This window comes from Mauremys mutica, chromosome 1, assembly GCF_020497125.1.
Source record: "Mauremys mutica isolate MM-2020 ecotype Southern chromosome 1, ASM2049712v1, whole genome shotgun sequence".
Classification (NCBI taxonomy): domain Eukaryota; kingdom Metazoa; phylum Chordata; order Testudines; family Geoemydidae; genus Mauremys; species Mauremys mutica.
This window is the reverse complement of record NC_059072.1, coordinates 213,164,554-213,184,324: the sequence shown is the minus strand read 5'-3', so window position 1 is coordinate 213,184,324 and position 19,771 is coordinate 213,164,554. Positions and strand designations below refer to the sequence as shown.

Sequence of the window (19,771 nt, the reverse complement as noted above, 5' to 3'; positions counted from 1 at the left end):
ATGTCAGACAACATGTCTCTACTGTATTTTGTATAAACAAACAGGAAGAAATGAAGATTGCCCCACTCCGCATGGAAGCAGTCGTGCTCTGGAACTGGTGCATTCAGCACTGGATAACCTCCTTGCAAGCGCACCTCCTGGAAGCAATGGACACCTTAGCAGACATTCTAAGCAGGCATTTCCACCAGGATCACAAGCGGGAGCTTCATTCTTCAGTGGTGCAGGACATTTTCTGGCAGTGGGGTTTCCCATTGTGGGACCTCTTTACAACCTAAGCAAACAAGAAATGCCTATGGGCACTTAGGAGCTGTAGGCATAACTCCAGGAGAATGCCTTTCTGGTGCAGTGGTCAGGTCCGCTAATATATATCTATTATCCCATGTCTTCAAGAAGGTCAAATCAGGACAAGGCAACAATAATCCTGGCACTACTTTCACGGCCAAGACAATTTGGTGACCTTTCGTCCATTCATACATCTGTACCTGTTCCTGAACCTACTGTCTCAGAACAGAGGTCAGAACCAACCATCCAAACCCAGCCTCCCGCCATCTGGTACTTAGAGAGAGGTTGTCTCTGAATAGGTACAGTACATCCTTAGCAGCAGGAAGCTCTCTACAAGGAAGTGCTATGCTGCCAAATGGAAGTGGTTCTCCATCTGCTGTCAACAGTAGCTTACCTCCAGAAGCTCTGAGATCTCTTTTATCTTGGATGATCTTCTCTCCTTGAAGACGCTGGGCCTGTCTGTCAGTTCGTCACCCTCTGTGATAAAGGAGTTCTGCAGTATATTTGATAATGGGAGATTGATCTTATAACTGGAAAATCAGAGCAAAGCACCATGAGTGATTTTTACACAGCTTTTTGAAAAGCCATGGGAACAATTCGATCTGTTATCATAATGCAGCTAATATACACCGCTACCCCAATATAATGCGACCCGACATAACACGAATTCGGATATAATGCGGAAAGCAGCGCTCCGGGGGGGGGCGGGGCTGTGCACTCTGGTGGATCAAAGCAAGTTCAATAGAACACGGTTTCACCTATAACACGGTAAGATTTTTTGGCTCCTGAGGACAGCGTTATATCGAGGTAGAGGTGTATAATATATAGTCTCCATCAGCAAATTTAACTAAGGCATCTTAGCAGCCATATCAGAAGCCAGCTTCAGACTCTCAGATTCCTGACATCACCCAAGACATCTTTACCTGGGCTCTTGGAGGGGGGAGGGAATGATAAAATTCTGCTCCAGACACAACACGGGACTCTCCCACTTCCCCTTTTCATCATCTCCTCCTTTTCTGTCTGCTTTACTTTACTCCATCTTCCCATTCTTCTCTCATTCCCTCAATCTTATCCCTTCTTACTCCTCTCCTTTCTTACCTCATTACCCACCTGTTTCACCCCCAACCAATAAAAAGGAAGCAGAAGGAACTAACATGATACTTAGTGCCATCAGAACTACTACTAGCTGAGGTTGTCACTCTGACCACACTGATTGTATGTCATACCTAAGGCCCTATTCAATTCACAGTATTGCAAGAATTGCAGATCCCGCAATATTTGGCTTCCACTGCAATTTTCTCAGTCATCCAGGGCTGACAGTAGGAGCCCTGGCTGCCAGCCACCCGGGGCTGACAGAGGGACTCTGACTGGGCTCCTGCTGTCAGCCTTGTGCATTAATGATTGTAATATAACTGCGGCAAAATGTCTGATTAGCAAAAAAATTAGAAGGCATAATGTAATACTTGAGTGTTTACATTGTTCCAGCAAATTTTTCTTTAACAATTTTTTCTTTTCTGGCTTTTCCAAATTACTGCAATTAATATAGGTCCATTTTACTTTTCTGCAATTTTCCATGTCTTGTCTGCAGCTCAGCCACAATTATTTGACAATCATCCTGCTATTAAGTAGGGACTTTTTCATGCCGCTTTCCACCTCTGTGTTTTTTTGTTTTTTGTTTTATTAGTTCATAAGCTCTTTGGGGCAGGCTCTGTCTCTTCTTATGTGTTTGCACAACTCCTGGCATGCTTTGACTGGTACTGTAATACACATGGCACTATTATTATTTATGTGAGTCAGAGAGATAGGTGAGCGTTTTACTAAATCTGTGACTGCCTCTTCTATTTTTTACCTCAGCAATACTCAAAACACATAGCCCCTAGAAGCACAGCATGGTGCTATCAGAACCATTGCCGGCTCTCTTTTCTAATAGGAAAGCTCTCACAAAAGTAACATTGGCTTAAGTGTTGTATGCTTTACATTTTCACCCTGTTTTATTTTTTTAATTTATGCTCCTCAGGAAGGCCATCAGGGCAGTGACCAAAGGAGAAATCACCAATGTGAAAGCTGAAGATGGAAGAAGCAGCAGTTCAGAAGCTGATGCCCAAAGTTTACGCAGTGTCAGGTCTACTCCCTGTTCTGACAGGTAAGGGACAGAGAAGTCTGATGATAGCTCAGAGCTTGATCCAGAAAGGCGCAGAGCAGTCCTGTATAACCCTTTGCGCTCTTGAGTGCTCAGCACTACTGGAGCTGACTGAAAAATTCAACATTTTTCAGGAAAATTTTGTCCTTTTTGGTCACTTATTTTGGCCAGCTCTGCTCAGCACCTTGGAAAACTGAGCCTGAAGTCAGTAAGCATAAAGCTGACTGCAATATCTGACTTGGGCAAAATGTCAGTTGAGCTTTTAAAATGTTTCATTTCCATAGTCTTTCCATTATTATTCTGATTATATCTAACTGAATTCCTTGATCGTTTTTTCCTGGTGTAAGAGACCTCAGTTATTGCCCATTTACAAACAATACTGTTGAGTATTAAATAACCTGATGCCGATATTTTGAATGCAGATTTTGTAATGTGAAAAAATAAATCCAGAATTTGGCCAACTGATATTTTACTACTTTTCTTGTTTGCATAATTTCCACAAATTATGCTGGATACAAATTGTGTTCACTCAGTGTTGATTGTTTCACCTGCCTAGAAATCTTATGATGTAGATTGAAAAATAGTGTAATTTCACTTTATCCTCAAATGGAAATTTCCAATATTCTTTAGCAACTCAAAACGTATATACAGTAGCACTTGAACACTTGGATGGGTTTGTTTTCCTTATTTCCCACAAGTGGAAATACACCATCCTCACAGACATGAACTCTGGTGGTGTTGGGGGCGAAGGGTGGAACTAATTCCAGTGTCCAGGGCTTTCACTGAGAATGGTCTGCTCCCAACTCCTATGCTGGTATCCTTAAATCATGTGGGTTGGCCTAGTGGGGTCAAATCCATCCCTCAGACCATGGCAAAAATAATTTAATTATTCCTGAGCCATCCGTAATAGATCAGTGTTACACATAGCTTTGAACATCTGAAGTGATGGGAATTCCATAGTCTCCCAGAGCAGTTTGTTCTATTAATAACAAGAACAGTTATGCAACTGTAAGTAAATTTTCTGTGCTGCTCCTTACTGCTTGTTCTGTCCTCATTATCTAATGAGAGCAATTGATCCCACTGCTCTGTAACGTGTTTTCTTAACATACTGCAAGACTCGTTCCATAAAAAGGCAACAGAATGAATAGAGTACATGTGAAAGTACTTTTACAAATTATTATTAATTTTTTGTTAAGCAGTGAGTTTTTCTGGTTGTTTGTTGGTGCTGGGCAAGGCCTGCAGCCCCCTGGTGACTGTGATGGTAATTCCAAGCAAGCAGTCACAAACCACTAGATTTTTGTAGCACTCAGCCCTTGCAATAAGGGTAAGGGGGCACATAATCAACTGCTGTAAATTGTCATATCTCAGGGGAGCTATGACACACTGCTCCTATTGAGAACTTGCTGCCAGATTGCTAAAAGACCTCAGCACCTGATTGTGACGGGGTCTGTCAGACCTTCTCTGTCTCCTGCTGGAGGCATCAGCACCTTGACACTTGTTGCCCAAGGAAAATCCACTCAGACCAGGTGACCAACAAGACAGTCCTCCAGAGGCCTAGAAGGACCAAGAGAAATATTGACCAGTGGAGAACCAGAAGGCCAGTTAAAGACGGCATGCCTGCTTTTGGTCAGGGGCAGAGCAGGGCGAGACTGGGACAGAGGAGGAGCTTCTCAGGGCTAACCCCAGGCCAGGGCCTTGACCTAAAAGCTGCAAATAAGCACTTGCATTTCAGGTTGTTTTTTTCCCCTCGTCTTTGTCTTAAGCTGCAGAGAGCCAGATCCTGAGTTGCTGTTTTGTTACATGATTGTTTAGGACTGACACAGAGTTACAGCATAAGCTATAGGCGGCAGACCCTTGCAGACTCCAGTGGGAGGGCCTGGTACGATTGTACCAGGCATGGTCCTGAAGAGGACACTGCAGAGCAGACCCATTTTCTACTCCATTGTAAGCAGAAAAAGGCATAATGAAATTCAGTGATTGTGAGCTGAAATTAGACAAATTCACAATAGAAAGAAGGTGCAAATTTTTAGCAGCAAGGGTAATTAATCATTAGAACGACTTACCAGGGTATATGGTGGATTGTCCTTCACTTGAGTTCTTTAAGTCAAGACTGGATGTCTTTCTAAAAGATATGCTATAGTTGAACCAGAAATTATGGACTTGATGTAGAAATTTATTGTGTGAGGTTCTGGGGCCTGCGTTATGCAAGAGTTCAAACTAAATGATCATAATGGTTTCTTCTGGCCTTCAAAATTCATAGATTTTAAGATCTGGCCACTTATTTTTGTGCCTGAATTAGGACCTAAGCTCTTTTGAAAATTTGGTCCCAGATGATGGGGAAAAAACTGCCACAATATTTGTGTTTTTCCAAGAATAAACATAAAACTGTAGCTTTTTTAAATACAAAACTTCCAAGCCAATTAAATGAGCAGCAGCTTGAATATTAATCTCCTTGGCAGCATTCTGACAAGTTCATTGTGAATGGTATTATGTGAAAAGAACATCATAATAATTGATGAATTACAGATGAGTCCTATTATTTAAACAAGCAACTTATTTCCCTCCTGGCTTTTGATTTGTTGACTATAATTATTAATTGTACTGCAGAAGGTGAAAGATTGGGAGAGTTCAGGGAGACTGTAAACATCAATCTGCTTGTATTCACTCTGAACAGATCTCATTAGCCAGGCCAACTTCAAAGTCAACTCTTGTCTAGAATCCAAATGCAGTTTCCTTTAGGTAATTGGACCTTTTGAATGCAGCCATGATTTGTGCCTTGAAGTTTTATTAGAACAGAGGTAGGCTCTTTGCTGTTTCTTTTTTGTTTTGTACCTGTATTTTTTTCTGCTTAACTGGAAGGATTGGGGTGACAGAGCTTTGCTTTCAAGAATCTGTCTTACTGCTTAGCATTGCTACGATACAATGTCCAGAGATAGAACAAGAAGTACATCACCCACTTCATTAAAGTTCTGTGGTATGTGTTTTGCAAAGGAGGCAGAATAGACTCTGCAGTGGGTATTCAGATATGCCGCAGTGAGCATGGTACAAAAGCGTGGGCTGTGTCTAGGGTATGAGCTCCGGGTGTGATTTCCCCTGCTTGTGTACACATACTTGCACTAACTCCCATTCAGCTAGCATGAGTATAAGTAGCAGGGTAGTCATGATAGCAGGGATAGTGGCTGTAGAGGCATGGATTAGCCAGGCCAAGTACAACTCTGCCTGAAACTGATGGATATGTGCTCAGCATGGCTAGACTGTCCCTGTTCTGCCGTAACCCGTGCTTCTGTGGCTACACTGTGATTTATACTTGTACTAGCACAGGCAGAGTAGTGTGGGTATATGTACACAAGCAAGGGAATCATGCCCTGAGCATATAGTGTAGATGTAGCCTTAGACTATGTCTGCGGTGCAAGTTAAGGTGTGATTGTAGCATGAGTAGGCATACCTGTGTCAAAGGTAGTGTAGATGTGGCAGCACAGGCTAGCAACTAGAGTACATGTCCAAAGCCTCTAGCAGACTTCTGGTCTGGTTTCTAGCCTGTGCTGGCATGTGTACACTACTATAGCTACCTGTTCTGGCCAGGTTAAAGCTAGCATGAGTATGCCTATTGGGCTGCTATTTCACCTTCACTTGCAGGGTAGACATACCCTTAGAGACAGAGAGAGGGTAAACATGAGGGCAAACTTACAGGTAATCACCAGAACCTTCAAAAGTGCTTTTCCTTTTGGGCTTCATCTAAAATAGTGGTGCCCAACCTTATTACACAGGAGGGTCACATGAACCTGAGCACAACCTTGTGTGAGCCAAACAGATTCTACATATTTTAATAAGATTGAAAGTCACCTGTATTGATTTATATTTTAAATTCAGCTTGTTTCATATGTATTTAGACAGGTTGTTTTTATGTACAGTATTGTCTGTTACACACTTGTGTAAACTAAAATGATGTAAACATGATGACAAAATGCTAATGAATTGGCCATTAGTATACTGTGTTGAAGCAGGCCATGGGCATTAGGAATGCTCTGGTGGGTCATAGGTTGGTCTAAACATCAAGTAGTGGCCTCGGCCAGAGGCAAGATTCAGGATTTCTTCCATCAGTGTTGATTCAGTATGGCAATTTTCACCTCTATCCATCATCTCAGCCTCACCGTCCAAATCAGTGGCTTGTATCAATAGAGCTACTAAAGGCACATCTTGACATGTCTGTGTGTTCAGGAGGGATTCTGTCTGGATGACTGAATTACCTCACTGCCTAAAGGAAAGGTTGAATTCATTGAGATAGCGGTGTCTGGAAAGACTAGGGAGCAGCTCATGTTGATGCTTACAGTATAGTATCTTATTCATATCTTATCAGATTAAAAAAGTAACAATGTCACATACATAAGGTACATTTATTATGTGTACTCTTGTTAATTTAAAGAGTTAAATACTAATTGTTAAAAATAGCATCAAAATCTCTCTTAACCATCCTATATATCTGCTTGGAATTGCAAAATAATAATCATCATTGTAATAAAAAAAATCTTAAACAGCTTCTTCCAGCACCAATGATGTCCTGGATTTTTCTCTGTTGCCGTTTTTGAATAAATTGGCCTCCTCTTTCAACAGCCTTGCCAAACCAAACAATATTCAACAAAAGGGAAAGAAGAAAAGAATGTGAATACACTCTTGCTCCAACACCTTTGCTTTAGGGAAAACTGCACTGGCCTGAGAGCCAGGATGTTATGAGCTCCCTTCTTACATTGGCTTACCCCATCCCAACAAAGATATATGGATCTTTGACAATTCAGTGTGAGGCTGCAGAAGGTCACTTCTAGCATAAAGGGTGAAAGAACCAAGGTCTCCAAAATGGAGACCTAAATCTCATTTACTTAGCCACCCTCCTCCTTCAGACTGAATGAACACCAGTCTATGTGCTTGGCTAACATGTTGGTAACAACTCCTCTAACTGCAGGACTGCCTCCCTTCCCAGGGTATGTCTACACTGGTGCTGGTACGTGCAATTTCTGGCTTGAGTAGACATACTCAAGCGAGCTCTGCTCAAGGTAGCAAGCTAAAAACAGAAGTGTAGCCATGTTGTGTGAGCAGCGGGACAGTTTAGCTGCCTAAACATGATCTCATCCAAGACCCTAGGTGCAGAGCTGTCTCTTGGGTAGGGTGAATCGCGGCGACCGCTCCAGGCCCTGCACTTTGGGGGGTCCCGCGGGCCAGTGTGATTGGCTGGCATGCTCGGTTCTGGAAGACATAGGCGCAGGAACTAGTAGTGTGGGGGGTGCCACCCCGCACACCCAGGGCCCTGGCTGTGCTGATGCAGACCGGGGCCCCCAGCAGTGTGTGGGGGCTGATTTGTCCCAGGCCCCCGCACACTGTCCCCAGGGATGGCCCTGACTAGGTGCATATTTGGGCCCTCTTGCTGCCTGCACCACAGTGACTATGCTTCTGTTTTTAGCACACAAGCTGGATTAGAGCTAGCATGGGTATGTCTTCTCAAGCTGGAAATTACACCTTCTGACTCCATGTAGACATATGCCCAGAACCAGGAACAGAATCAACAAATCCTGATTCTCAGTGTTTCACTGCTGTCTAGCAAATAGTTGTGTAAACGAGTGGCAAAATGGGTCACATTCCCCTCTAGCAGTTGACCCAAACAGAGGTAAAGGAGAAAATATGCTCAAGTAGCAGAGGTCTGTGTTGTGTGTCTGAAAGTCCTGGTTTCAAATCCGGTTGATGATGCACATAGGTGTTCTTATGGTTACACATTATGGAATTTGTTTCTCAAGCTTTCTTTTTTTAACAACTTTTATTTTTAATTCACATAATGAGAAAACATCCTAAAAACCAGATTTATTAGTTAAAATCTATTACAATCTTTCAGTTATGGTGTGACATACAACAAAACCCAAGTGTTCCACATTCTGGTTATTTTGTATTGCAAGTTTGAAAGTTGAGAAGTATGAGACTCCAAACCCAACAGCAACACTAGAATACAGTTGACACCAAATAGTTTTAGCTTTCTTTCCTAACAGTACGGAGTCAGGTCTTTATATGAGTCATTGGGTGGATGGGGGTTGGGAGAGAACCCTAAAAATTATTTTTTGATATGAACTTTTCACAAACGTAAAGATAATGGAGCCATCACTGAACTAAAATCCAGGGGTCTTCAGTACGCAACGGCCACCTCCTCGCTGTTCCTAAAATATTTCATTTTCTTTGGGGTGGCAGAGTATTTTAGTCTTACATTCACAGATAAGAAGCCATCAAAGTGTTTTTCTTATTAAGGGACATTAAACTCTCCAAATAGGATATGTGCACTCTGAATACAACCCTGGTCTCATGAATCTGTATTCTAACTTAAGTTACTAGAGGGACATGAGCTGTCACAGTCAAGAATTTTGTTCCTCGGTTCAGCAGCAGATTTTATAAAAGTTGCCAGTGTGGCAAAAGGGGTTTTCAGTGCAGTTATTCAAAACATGATATGACAGGATAAACTAAGCAAAGGTGTCCCTCATGTGTCACATTTAGCATGAAGGGAACGCTGACAGATTTATTAAGCAGGCTAGTGATATTTTGTTTATGTGGGTGAAAATGTCAATTCAGTTCTAGCAATGTTTCCCCTCCATCACCTTTCTGTTGTTATCCCAGTCTCTCCTGTGATCAGGTTTTCCTGGTGGCAGGGACTGGAATTACTGTATCAGTGCCCATTTAGAGATGATAACGCTGTTGAGTATTAATAGTCAGATTCCTGTATTCTGAACGCTGTTTCTTTCTGTCAGTTTTGTTGAATGACTGCAAGGTTGGCAAAAAAATGTGGTGTGATTTCACTAGTGAGCGGAGTCATGTAGGAACTGCTGGCCTGTTCAGGCCAGGAACTCTCATTACAAGGTAAATGGGACAGTGTGGAACATTGTCCCTCTTGAGGAGCAGACAGACAGACAGATGGAGAGGTTTAGAGCAGCTGAGCCAGCCGGCTCACCTGGAGTGTCTGTTGGCACTGAAAGAATCTGCAGGTGCATCCAGAACCATCATGCTGCAGTAACTTCTATTGCAAAGCAAGGGGCACTGTGATGGGGAATGCCATGTGAGGAACCAATGAATCAGCTGCTGGAAATAAGTGTACTTATGAAATAAGCATGGAGGAAAATACATCTTGTGCAGTTCTTGGATTATATTAATGCTGTATGCCAGAGACATGTTTAAAATGTTCCTAATTCTGAGAATAAATGCATCAAGCAATGTATACAGACAGTATCTCCAACCAACCGTCACCTAATTCTTCCCTTCCATGCCACCAGATATAGATTCATCGTTTCCATGTGGTGTTTGTAGCTGATCCATCCTTAGAGTAGATCACATGTAGCTTATATGGTACAAGATAGTTCTAGAAAACTTTGTTTCCTATTTTCCCCACTTGCTGTGTTGCCAATGTTTTGAAAACGGATCTATTTGTCCTGTCTCCTCAGGGGGAGCACTCTTTCGCTGAACAACAATGATGCAGAGTCCCTTCCCGGTAACATGAAAGGCACAGTGAGCTCTGGGTACCGAAGCAATGCCTCCACTCCAGTCCGTTCGAGGTCACCAGCACTGAGCACACGCAGCATGACTTCAGATTATGGCAGGGTAAATGTGGCAATGCTACTAACTGCACAGATCTCCCCTTCAGACATCACTGACACCACAACCATACACACCACAGTAAATATCTGATCAGCTTGCAACCAATAAACGCTAAGCCTGCCAAAGATAATGCTACTTATTCCTTAATCCTGTTTTGACAAGTGACAGTCTCTCACCATAATGAAATCTGTTAAACTCACTATCAATGACCTGGTTTTTGGATTGGCAAACATTGTTCTCATTCTAAAATGTCCTGTTATTGACTGTTATTACTTAAATGTTACTACTTAAGATGTAAGGGCGCATTCACACCCATCAGTTTCCACAAGGTTTTAACCCCTGGGATGCTGTGAAGGGAAAGATTGAAGGAAAATAGTGGGAGGATAGCAGAAGGAATTTAACGGGAAAGGCAGGTAGGCAACCAGCTGAGAAAAACTGAGTCACAGGAGTTCAAGTTTGAAGGCTTTGTAGACATCAGGAGGCTGGTACAGGTGTGAAGGACCTGCTTCTGTTGTGGGTACTGTGCGAAGCTCCAGGCAGTTGGGACTTTAAAGGTTGGGACTTTAAAACTCCTCTGGCTGGTGCTGGGCATGAAAGGGAACATCCAAGCAGTTTCTGGGCCTAGCTTTTTAAATGTCTTTGTACCTTTTGTCCAGGATTAGTGATCAAAGGGTCAGTTAGGAATTGGATGCTGTGCTAAGCTCTCTAAGGCCTTGGGAGGAAGCACCACCTCTTTCCCTCAGAGAGGTATTACCACATTCTTGAATGCCATATCAGCCTTTCCTGGCAGGGCCAAAGCATGATGGCAGAGTGAATGAGAGGAAGGACCTTCTCCTTTCTTCCCATAAATGAACTTCTGTCCTGGGGAAGGAGTCCTCCTGGTATTGGTGTGTCGTTTCTTCTGGGATAGTGAGTCTTCCCAAAGATTTCTCTCCTTCATTCAGGACAAGTTTGATCTGTAATACTAACGAATCACTGTTGCACAAATGCTAGGTTGCTGAGCAGTTCCATCACAGTCAGGTCCTCTCCTTACAATTCCAAGTGTGTCCTGATTTTTGAACAACAGTGTGGTGAAGCAGAGAAACCGCCCATCAGCATGGAAGGGGTTAAAGAGAGCCTTCGGGCCCAGCTAGCCTCGCCCCTTTCCACCTGCAGCCAATGCCAGGCCTGGAGGGGAGAGACAAGGAGGGAGCCTGGCTCAGTTCGGGGCTTACTGTCAGAGAGGCAGGAGTTAGCTGCTTCCCTACCTGAGGGAAGGATCAATAGCTTGCTACCTGAAGTAGCCACCAGTAAACAAGCACCATCTTCCTGGCCAAAAGAGGCACAAAAAGAGGTCTAGGAGCACCCGGCTTACAAGGAGCCTGGGGTCCGAAGCACTGAGATCTTGAGGGGGGTTCCCACCCCACCAAACTTATGGCTGCCCTGCCAGAGGAAGCTGGGACCATAGCAGGACGCCGCCTAGGGTCCATGAGGGGGCAATATTAGAGACAAGCATCACAGGAACTTGTACTATAGGGGCCATGCCCCAAACTGAAGGGGCAACAGTGGGAAGTAGCCCAGGGCAGTGGACATAGACTCCCTGCTGAAAGCTCCTCTACTCAGGGGTTGTCTTACATGGGGCTCTGGGTTGGGACCCAGTGGAGTGGGGGGACCTGGGTCCCACTACCCTCCCTCATTAAAGACTGAGGCACCTCGACCACAGAAGCAGGGGGCAGGAAGTTTTGCACTGCAACCAGTAGGCCAACTGGCCTTCCAAGCCCCCCTGTTACAAACATTCTTATGTCAATCTCTATTTTGTTGCTTTTTAAAAAAATATGGCGGGACCTGATAAAGAACTGATAGCTGTTACAAGACATCTGTTTATAAGCGGTGATGTACGTGTGCAGGTATTGAAAGTGCTAGGCAGGAATACAGTCTTTTAGTACAATTCTATTTCACGTACTTCTGTTGTGTTGGGTAAAAGATATAACCCCCTCAGTCATTTAACAAGGCAATGTGATCAAGGAAATTGCTCTTACTGCTGCTTAATTAGTACAAATTCCTAACATCTGAGGAGGTTTCTCATTCCAAAATTGCCTTACAATGTTTTATAGCAGCTAATTATCCTGATCTCCACATCAGTCCAATAGAGATATCAGAAGCACAGGCTGCAATCAAGATGCTGAAAAACAACAAAGCTGAGGTTGATGATCAAATCACAGCAGAAATGCTAAGCGCATAGGACGTTACCAGACTAATGAAACTGGCAGAGCTGTTCAGCAAAGTCTCAGAAAAAGAGACACCCCCCCTTGACCAGTGGAAACATGGATTAATTGTCAGACTGTCCAAAAAAGGTGATCTTACTGACTGTAACAAGTGTGACTCCTCTCCACTACTCTCTTTTGTAGGGAAAATCTTCTTTAATGCAAATACTGCAACTACACAGAATAAAAGAGGCAGTGGATGCAGTGCTTAGGGAAGAACAGATTGGATTCAGGCCCAAGTGATCATGTGTGGATCAGATATTCACACAGGACTGTAGTAGATGAACATATACAATGTCAGGCTCCCCTTACCAATTTCATTGATTTTTTTCCAAAAGGTATTTGACAGCCTGCATAGGCATACATTGCGGAATATTCTTCAGTCTTATGGAATTCCAGCTAAAGTCATCAACATCATCACAGCGGTGTACAGTGAAGCAAAATGCTATGGAGGGGTGAAAAACCAAACAACAGAGTGGTTCATTGTGGACACTGACATGAAGCCTGGCTGCATTCTCTCTCTGCTGTTATTTTGCATTGCCATAGACTGAATAATGCAGATGTGCATTAGCAACACAAACACTGGCATATCATGGGTAATGGCAAATGCCTAGAAGACCTAGACTTTGCTGATGATATCATGCTATTGAGCAACACTCCTGAAAAGCTACAAAGGCAGATGCCTTTGCGAAGGCCAAGCAGGGTTCAAAATCAGTTACACCAAAACAATCATCCTTGAAACCCAGACATCAAGCAGTAACATCGTAATAGAAGGCAAAAACATCAAGAAAGTAGAACAGTTCATTTACCTGGACAGTACTATACAAGTAGGGTTGCCAGTTTTGGTTGGACGTATTCCTGGAAGTTTCATCACATGACAGTCTTCAAAAAAAGATTAATCTTTAATTCCTGGAGATTCCAGGACAATCCTAGAAGGCTGGCAACTCTATATACTAGTCAAGAGAGACCTCAGGAAAGAAATGACATCAAGGCTAGGAAAGGCTTCCACAGCATTCACTAAACTTGACAAACTCTGGAAATTAAAGATATACATTACCAAAACAAAACAGAGAATTTTCAGCTTAAATGTAATCTCAGTGCTAACGTGCAGCTGCGAGAGCTGGTGAGCTATTAAAACTTTAGATAGAACACTTAAGTGCCTACAAAAAGATTCTGAGTCATTGGATGGAGAGACTTTAACACCAATTAAAAGATAAGCCAAATCACCAACAATCAGTTTATCTCCATGAGAATCAGAAGGTAGCGCTGTACATATTTGGGGCAAATACTCCAGTTGCCAATACCCAGACTCCAACATGAAGCTGTTAAGTGGAAACCAACTAGTGTGAGGAAACAAGGACATTTAAGAGAAATCTTAAGAACAACCACTAACAAGGAGAGCAGAACAGTTGATTCCAACAGTATAGAGCAGATCGAAACAGCAGCTAATGACAGAGGGATGGAAGAGTCTAGTTTCTTCCCTGTACACAAATGTTGATGGTGAGAAGGATGTAATAATAATTATCCTTCATTTATGTTTTCAGGAAGGCAACTATCCTTGAGATTTGGCTGATCTTAGATTTTGCAATGACTGCAGCCTTTGTACTAGCACTGATTGTGATTCCCTATTTTAACTTAATCCCACATGACACTTAAGTGTTCCCTGAAGAGGGGTGTGTATGTGTGTGTGTGAGTGTGTGTGTGAGAGAGAGAGAGAGAGAGAGTGTGTGTGTGTGTGAGAGAGAGAGAGAGAGGACTTTGTTCTATGACTACAGGGGAGTTAATGAGCCACTTCACCTTGAATGGTCCCTTAGAATATGTGTTGACAATTTATGCTAAACAATCTGTTCCACCTTGCATTTAGCTGTGACACTGAAAATACCTTTCCCAGACCTGAAGAAGAGCTGTGTGTAGCTCAAAAGCTTCTCTCTCTCTCACCAACATAGGATGGTCCAATAAAAGATATTACTTTCTCTGTATATAGATGTATATAAATCTCCCATTACATCTTATGTGGTCTTTTTTTAATTGGACTAACTAAAAATTGGCAAGCTTTTGAGATTCACTCTGTCCATCAAGATAGTTTCTCGTTGTTTTTTATTCTCCTGCACTTAGAGTACTATCTGTCAAACTGATTGACTAGCGGCTTTAATATTTACTATGCATATATTTGAACTGATAATGTGAAAAAAATTTGTAATGGAAAAAAGTGCCTGCAAATGCCCAGAAGACAGTAGCCAAAATTACCTTCAGTTGTCTCAGTGATGCTTTTTCACATGATTATAAAAATACCACTTGAACATCCTGGAGCTCAAAGTGAAGTTAATCTCAATTGCACTGAGCATTGGTTAGTGAGTTAACATTGTGTTGTTGACAGAGAACGACCTGCCTTTCCTGAATACATGGCTGTCAAAGGCAGGCATAAAGAGATTCAGCTGCAAGTGCTAACCATATCTGAGCTGCAGAAATGAGTCACAATAGTCAGTCTGATAGCTAATTAGCAATATTTCCATTAGCCTGGTTCTGGCATGCAGTAGGGAAAGCTTTTAATTGTTAGTGTGTTGCCACTTCATTTTATACAGGTGTGATGCTTAGCAAAGTCAGGGACACTGTAACGGCAGGAACCTTTTTCTTAGGTATGCTCTCTTCCCATTGGCTCCCATGATAGATTGCTACAGGTGGGACACTGCAATCTGTCTACAGATACTGATGTCATGACACACTTCCTTCATGTTACCTATGGTTCTCTAGTAGTTCTTGTAGTTATTAATATATGCACCAAAGGTTGCTTTTTTAATTGTGATGTAGTCCCGCCCCCCTCACCCCAATGTAACAGGATGTCTTTCCATATTCTTGGCTAGAACAATTCCCAGTCTTTTTTGTTAGGGATATTTAACAATGAAAACCCACAAATTCATATGAGCCAGCATATGCTATCAAACCTATATTGTCATATATATCCAATAGCATCCACAACGTGCTAGGTATTATCCAAATACAAAAGAAAGCACAGTCTGTGTTCCAAGGACTTTACGCTCTAAAATGTCAAAACAGATTGTGGGTAGAAGAAATTTGTTTGCCTTTGTGTTGTGACATTATCAGCAGGTAGCCAACCACTGCATCACTGTCTGGCTACCTTAATATTTTGTTATTCCCCTTTTTCCTACCTACTGTCTATATTCTGAGAGTAAAAGCTATTCGGAGCAAGGATTCTGCATTCTTTTGTGTCTGTGCTAGTGCCTTGCACAATAATTGGTAATGAAGTGTTTGATTACAATATTTTGATTTCTGTACATGTTAGATGCCTGTGTGTTTGCCAGCTGCTCTCTGCACCTTCTTCCATGCTGCTCTTTATGCATAGAATGCCTTCCTTGAATTCATCTGTAAGGGCTTTACCATTTCTTCTCCTTCAGCTCTCTCCATATGAACCACCTGTACCACGACACCTATAAGAAATCAGCCAATTTATGATGGCTTGGCTCAGGGGCAAATAAGTAAATTGCCACTTATTTTGTCTATGGCCTTGTCTATACACAAAAGTTGTATAACCCCTTTAGTGTGGATGCAGTTATAGCTGTAGCTGTTTACGTATAGGAACTGCAGTTTATACCAGTATAACTGTGTCCAGGCTAAGGTTTGTACCGCTATAGTTATGTCAGATGAGTCATGCTCCTAACTAACAAAGCTGTATTTGTATAAAAACTGTATGTAGATCAGGCATATTTATAATTTTGAAAAATGGCAAATGTATATATTTGATTGTATTCCTTGCCTCCCCTCACCCTTCCTGCCCCACTTGTCCCCTTAAATTCAAAGCTTAGGTTGTATGCAGGGATTGCATTGTCATTTCCCTTTGTATTATGCCGAGCACAATGGGGCTCCAATGCTGATTAATTATAATACAAATATTTAATAAGTGATTGTGTACTTGTAATGTTCTTTTGGGTTATGGAAATTAGACTGTAATGATGACCATAAATAAGCTATTGTATGGCTCGATGCTTATGGAATGTATATTATTCTTATTCAGCAGGACCCTGGTTTAAAAAATGGTGCTTCTGTGCCTGCAAGTGAAAGTGTACCTGAAGATTTAGTGAAGAGACACCATAGGAATGCATCTGAAACACCTTCAATAGCAGTTTCTAGGGCATCTCTTGCATCAGGTAAATGTTCATTAGTATCCTAATTCTTTCTGTGAGATTATTATTCATTTGGCCTCCCCCTCCCTTTTTTTCTGTTGTTCTGATGAGTAATAGATGGTCAAATATAAGTGCAGTTGAGTTTCCTGTTGTTTAATTTTGAAAATATCAGGTTTATAATAGGGAAGGAAAATAACTCTCACTTGTTTCATATGGGAAAAATTGTGATCCTAACCAGTGTCCCCTCTATTTTTTCCCACCCATGTGTAGAATTAATTTTGTTATGTGTGACACATCACCTCCATATTGGTGCACATAACAAAATTCATGTGGTGGGGGTGGGGCCGAGGGGTTCGGAGTGTGGGAGGGGACTCAGGGCTGGAGTGAAGGGTTAGGGTGCGGGGCGGCGAGAGCTCTGGGGTGGAGCCAGGGATGAGGAACTCAGAGCTAGGACAGAGGTTTGGGGTGCGGGGGGGGGTGAGGGTTCTAGCTGTGAGGGTGTGGGCTCGGGTGGGGCTGGGAATGAGGGGCTCAGGGCTGGAGCAGAGGGTTGAGGTGTGTGGGGGGGGTGAAGTCTCCATCTGGGGGTGCAGGCTCTGGGGTAGGGCTGGGGATGAGGGATTTGGGGTGTAGTGGGGCTCCCTGTCATTACCTTTTGCAGAGGGACAGATAAAGTGTTTCTTTCATTGGAGGATGGTACGTAAATGATATTGATACAATAAGGTGCACCCAGAGCCATTTTACAGGAACTGGTGAAGACTGTTCTCTTTCTCATTTGAAACAGATGGCAGAAGTCCCTTTATCCTCTCACTCAGCCATCCCCATAATCTTCTCTGTTCAGCCTTTCAGATTTACGAGCCAGTCTGTGAATCACAGCAGGGCTCAGCCACTCTGTTTCAGCTGGGGTTGGCCTGTACCAGAGACTGGGTAACATATCCCACAGAGCTAATCAAAGATGCTATGTTCTTCACCTTAGATTTTTCCTGCTTGAAAGCAGCAAAGTACCTTTGAACAGGCACTGCATCTGTAGGAAGAGGCATTTCTGACTGCTGCTTTCTCTGTGCAAAGAGGGATTCTCCCTCTCACATTACCTGATGCAATAAAGTCTCCCTGGAAATTGATAACTGGCTTCATTTCACCAAGGTAGATAGGAAGCTGAAAGAAATCACAGCAGCTTCCTCTCCTATTGAAGAATCTTGAAGATGGACTAGAGAAATCCTTCCCCAAACTAGCACCAGCTACATCCCAGGGTGGAGGGATCAAATCAAAAATTCCAAGCCCCCTCAGCCCACGACCTAAGGGGACTTCCTTCTTCCTTTTTTTATGGGGAACAGCAGCAGCGTGGAGTATTCTTTAGGAGAAAACTAAGAGAATCTTTCCACAAAGCAGCCAGTACGTTTTACACCATTTGCCATTAGCTGGTAAGTCAGGACCTCCCATGTCCCAGAGAGATTTCCCTTCTCCTCTCCACATGGGAATCAGCAGTACCAAACGTAGGCACCTTCACTGCCTCCTGGTATCTGTGATATTTTGGAGGTTCACCCAGACCAGTAAGGGGTTCTGTCACTACCTGCCCTGTAATCTTGATTCTTTGTGCTGTGCTGTGCTGTGCAGCTTTGGCTCAGAGTCCTGACACCAACAACTTGCACACAACTTGCCTTCCACAAGTCTGGTTACTTTTTGTGAGATAGTGCTAGCAACCTTTCCAGTCCCAAGTCTCTCCCAAAACCATCTCCCCTGTGGTGCCCAGTCTCTCTGATGGGATGCTCACAGAGGTAACACCAAGTTTGCTGCCTCCAAAGAGCCAGTACACACAACAGCTTGTTAGCTCAGCTGGGGTTATACAAGCCACCTTAATATGCAGCACTGAGACTGTTTGTAATCAAACTAAGTTTTATTAATAAAAAACAGAGATTTAAGTGATGTCAAGCAAGAGTGAAAGAGGTCTGAAAGGGTTACAAACAAAACAAAAATAACACGCTTTCTAGTGTCTAAAACATAATTGTAGCAGGATCTAGTGTTGCCTAACATAGTTTCTTACTCGCACCAAGTTGTCAGCAGTCACCAGCTAGTTCAGCAGGAGGACCCATCATTCATAGATACAATGCACTGGCTTCTTTGTTCTCCCCGGTGATGGATAACCAAAACGGTCTTTATATTGACCAACATTCATTGTCTCTGTCTCAAGAGCCAGGAAGACTTCCTGGGGTGCAGCTTCTATCCCTCATTGTGATGGTTAAGCAGTCTTCTCACCTGCTTGTTAGCTTGACTGTTTTGCTTACCTTATATGTAAATATAGTTGCATGGGCCTCTGCCAGTGATCAAGCAGGTTAGACAAGTAAATACACATTCCATTCTAAGCTGCGCCGCTGTGCAGCAGCCTATTTAGTGCCATGCAGGCACTCAGGGAACTCGCCCAGGGACCTGCCGGGGGAGGGGTGCCCCTCCCCTGGCCCAAACCCAGCCACAGCATCCCAGACCTGCCGTGGCCAGGGCACCCCTCCCCTGGCCCCAACTCTGCTATGGCCTGGACCTGCTGTGGCTGGGAAACTCCTCCCCTGGCCCAAACCCAGCCCTGGCCCAAACCGCCCAGGGGAGGGGAACCTATCCTGCTGCCACAGCGGGGAGAGGTGACTCTTCCCCCGAGCCTAGGTGCTGCTGCAGGGAGAGAGAGCTGCAGGGAGTCCTTTCTCCCTGCCCTAGCCCCAGAGCACCCTCCTGTACCCCAAACCTCTCATCCCTGGCCCCACCCCAGAGCCCACACCCCAACCCTCTGCCCTACCCTTGAGCCCTCTCCAATACTCCGAACCCCTCGGCCCCTCCCCTACCATATGAATTTTGTTATGTGCATCAATATTAAGGTGATATGTCACACATCACCTCCATATTGGTACGCATAACAAAATTCATTCCACACATGGGAGGGAAAAATTAGAGGAAACACTGATTCTTTTGTCTAGGAAAACACCAGTTTTACCTCCTTATGTCTGTTTACAGACTCCAAAACATAATATCAGAGAGTGTCCATAATTTCACATACAGTAGTGTTAACTACATTTCACAGTGACATTAATGACCAGCATGTTCTTCGTTTTCAAACGATATATTACTAGGCACGTCTTAAATGAATATCATGAGGACAGTGTGTTGGGGCAATGAGTGTTTCAGGCCTGTTGTGAGTTACTTCAAAAGGTAATGCCAGGGTACCCGTTTATTACATCATTGGCAAAATGATGATAATGGATATACTCCATGGGCCTGTTGGTATGAGGAGCTCCCAGGGTCACAGTATCATTATTCACTCAACATTGAAACTTGGACTCTAGGTTTTTTTTTCTTCTTTGCTGAGG

General features: G+C 43.3%; 1 protein-coding gene across 2 annotated transcripts in view; it reads left to right on the top strand.

Moving 5' to 3' along the window:
- Positions 1–19,771, top strand: part of SYTL5 (synaptotagmin like 5) — an 88,067-nt gene that overhangs the window by 35,815 nt on the left and 32,481 nt on the right. The window contains exons 5-7 of one of the 2 annotated variants that reach the window (XM_044982188.1): positions 2,300–2,425; positions 9,886–10,042; positions 16,316–16,445. In XM_044982188.1, the coding sequence (XP_044838123.1) occupies positions 2,300–2,425; positions 9,886–10,042; positions 16,316–16,445 (413 nt within the window). Of the gene's footprint in view, positions 1–2,299; positions 2,426–9,885; positions 10,043–16,312; positions 16,446–19,771 lie in introns of both variants that reach the window. The other variant, XM_044982183.1, reaches the window with a different exon arrangement.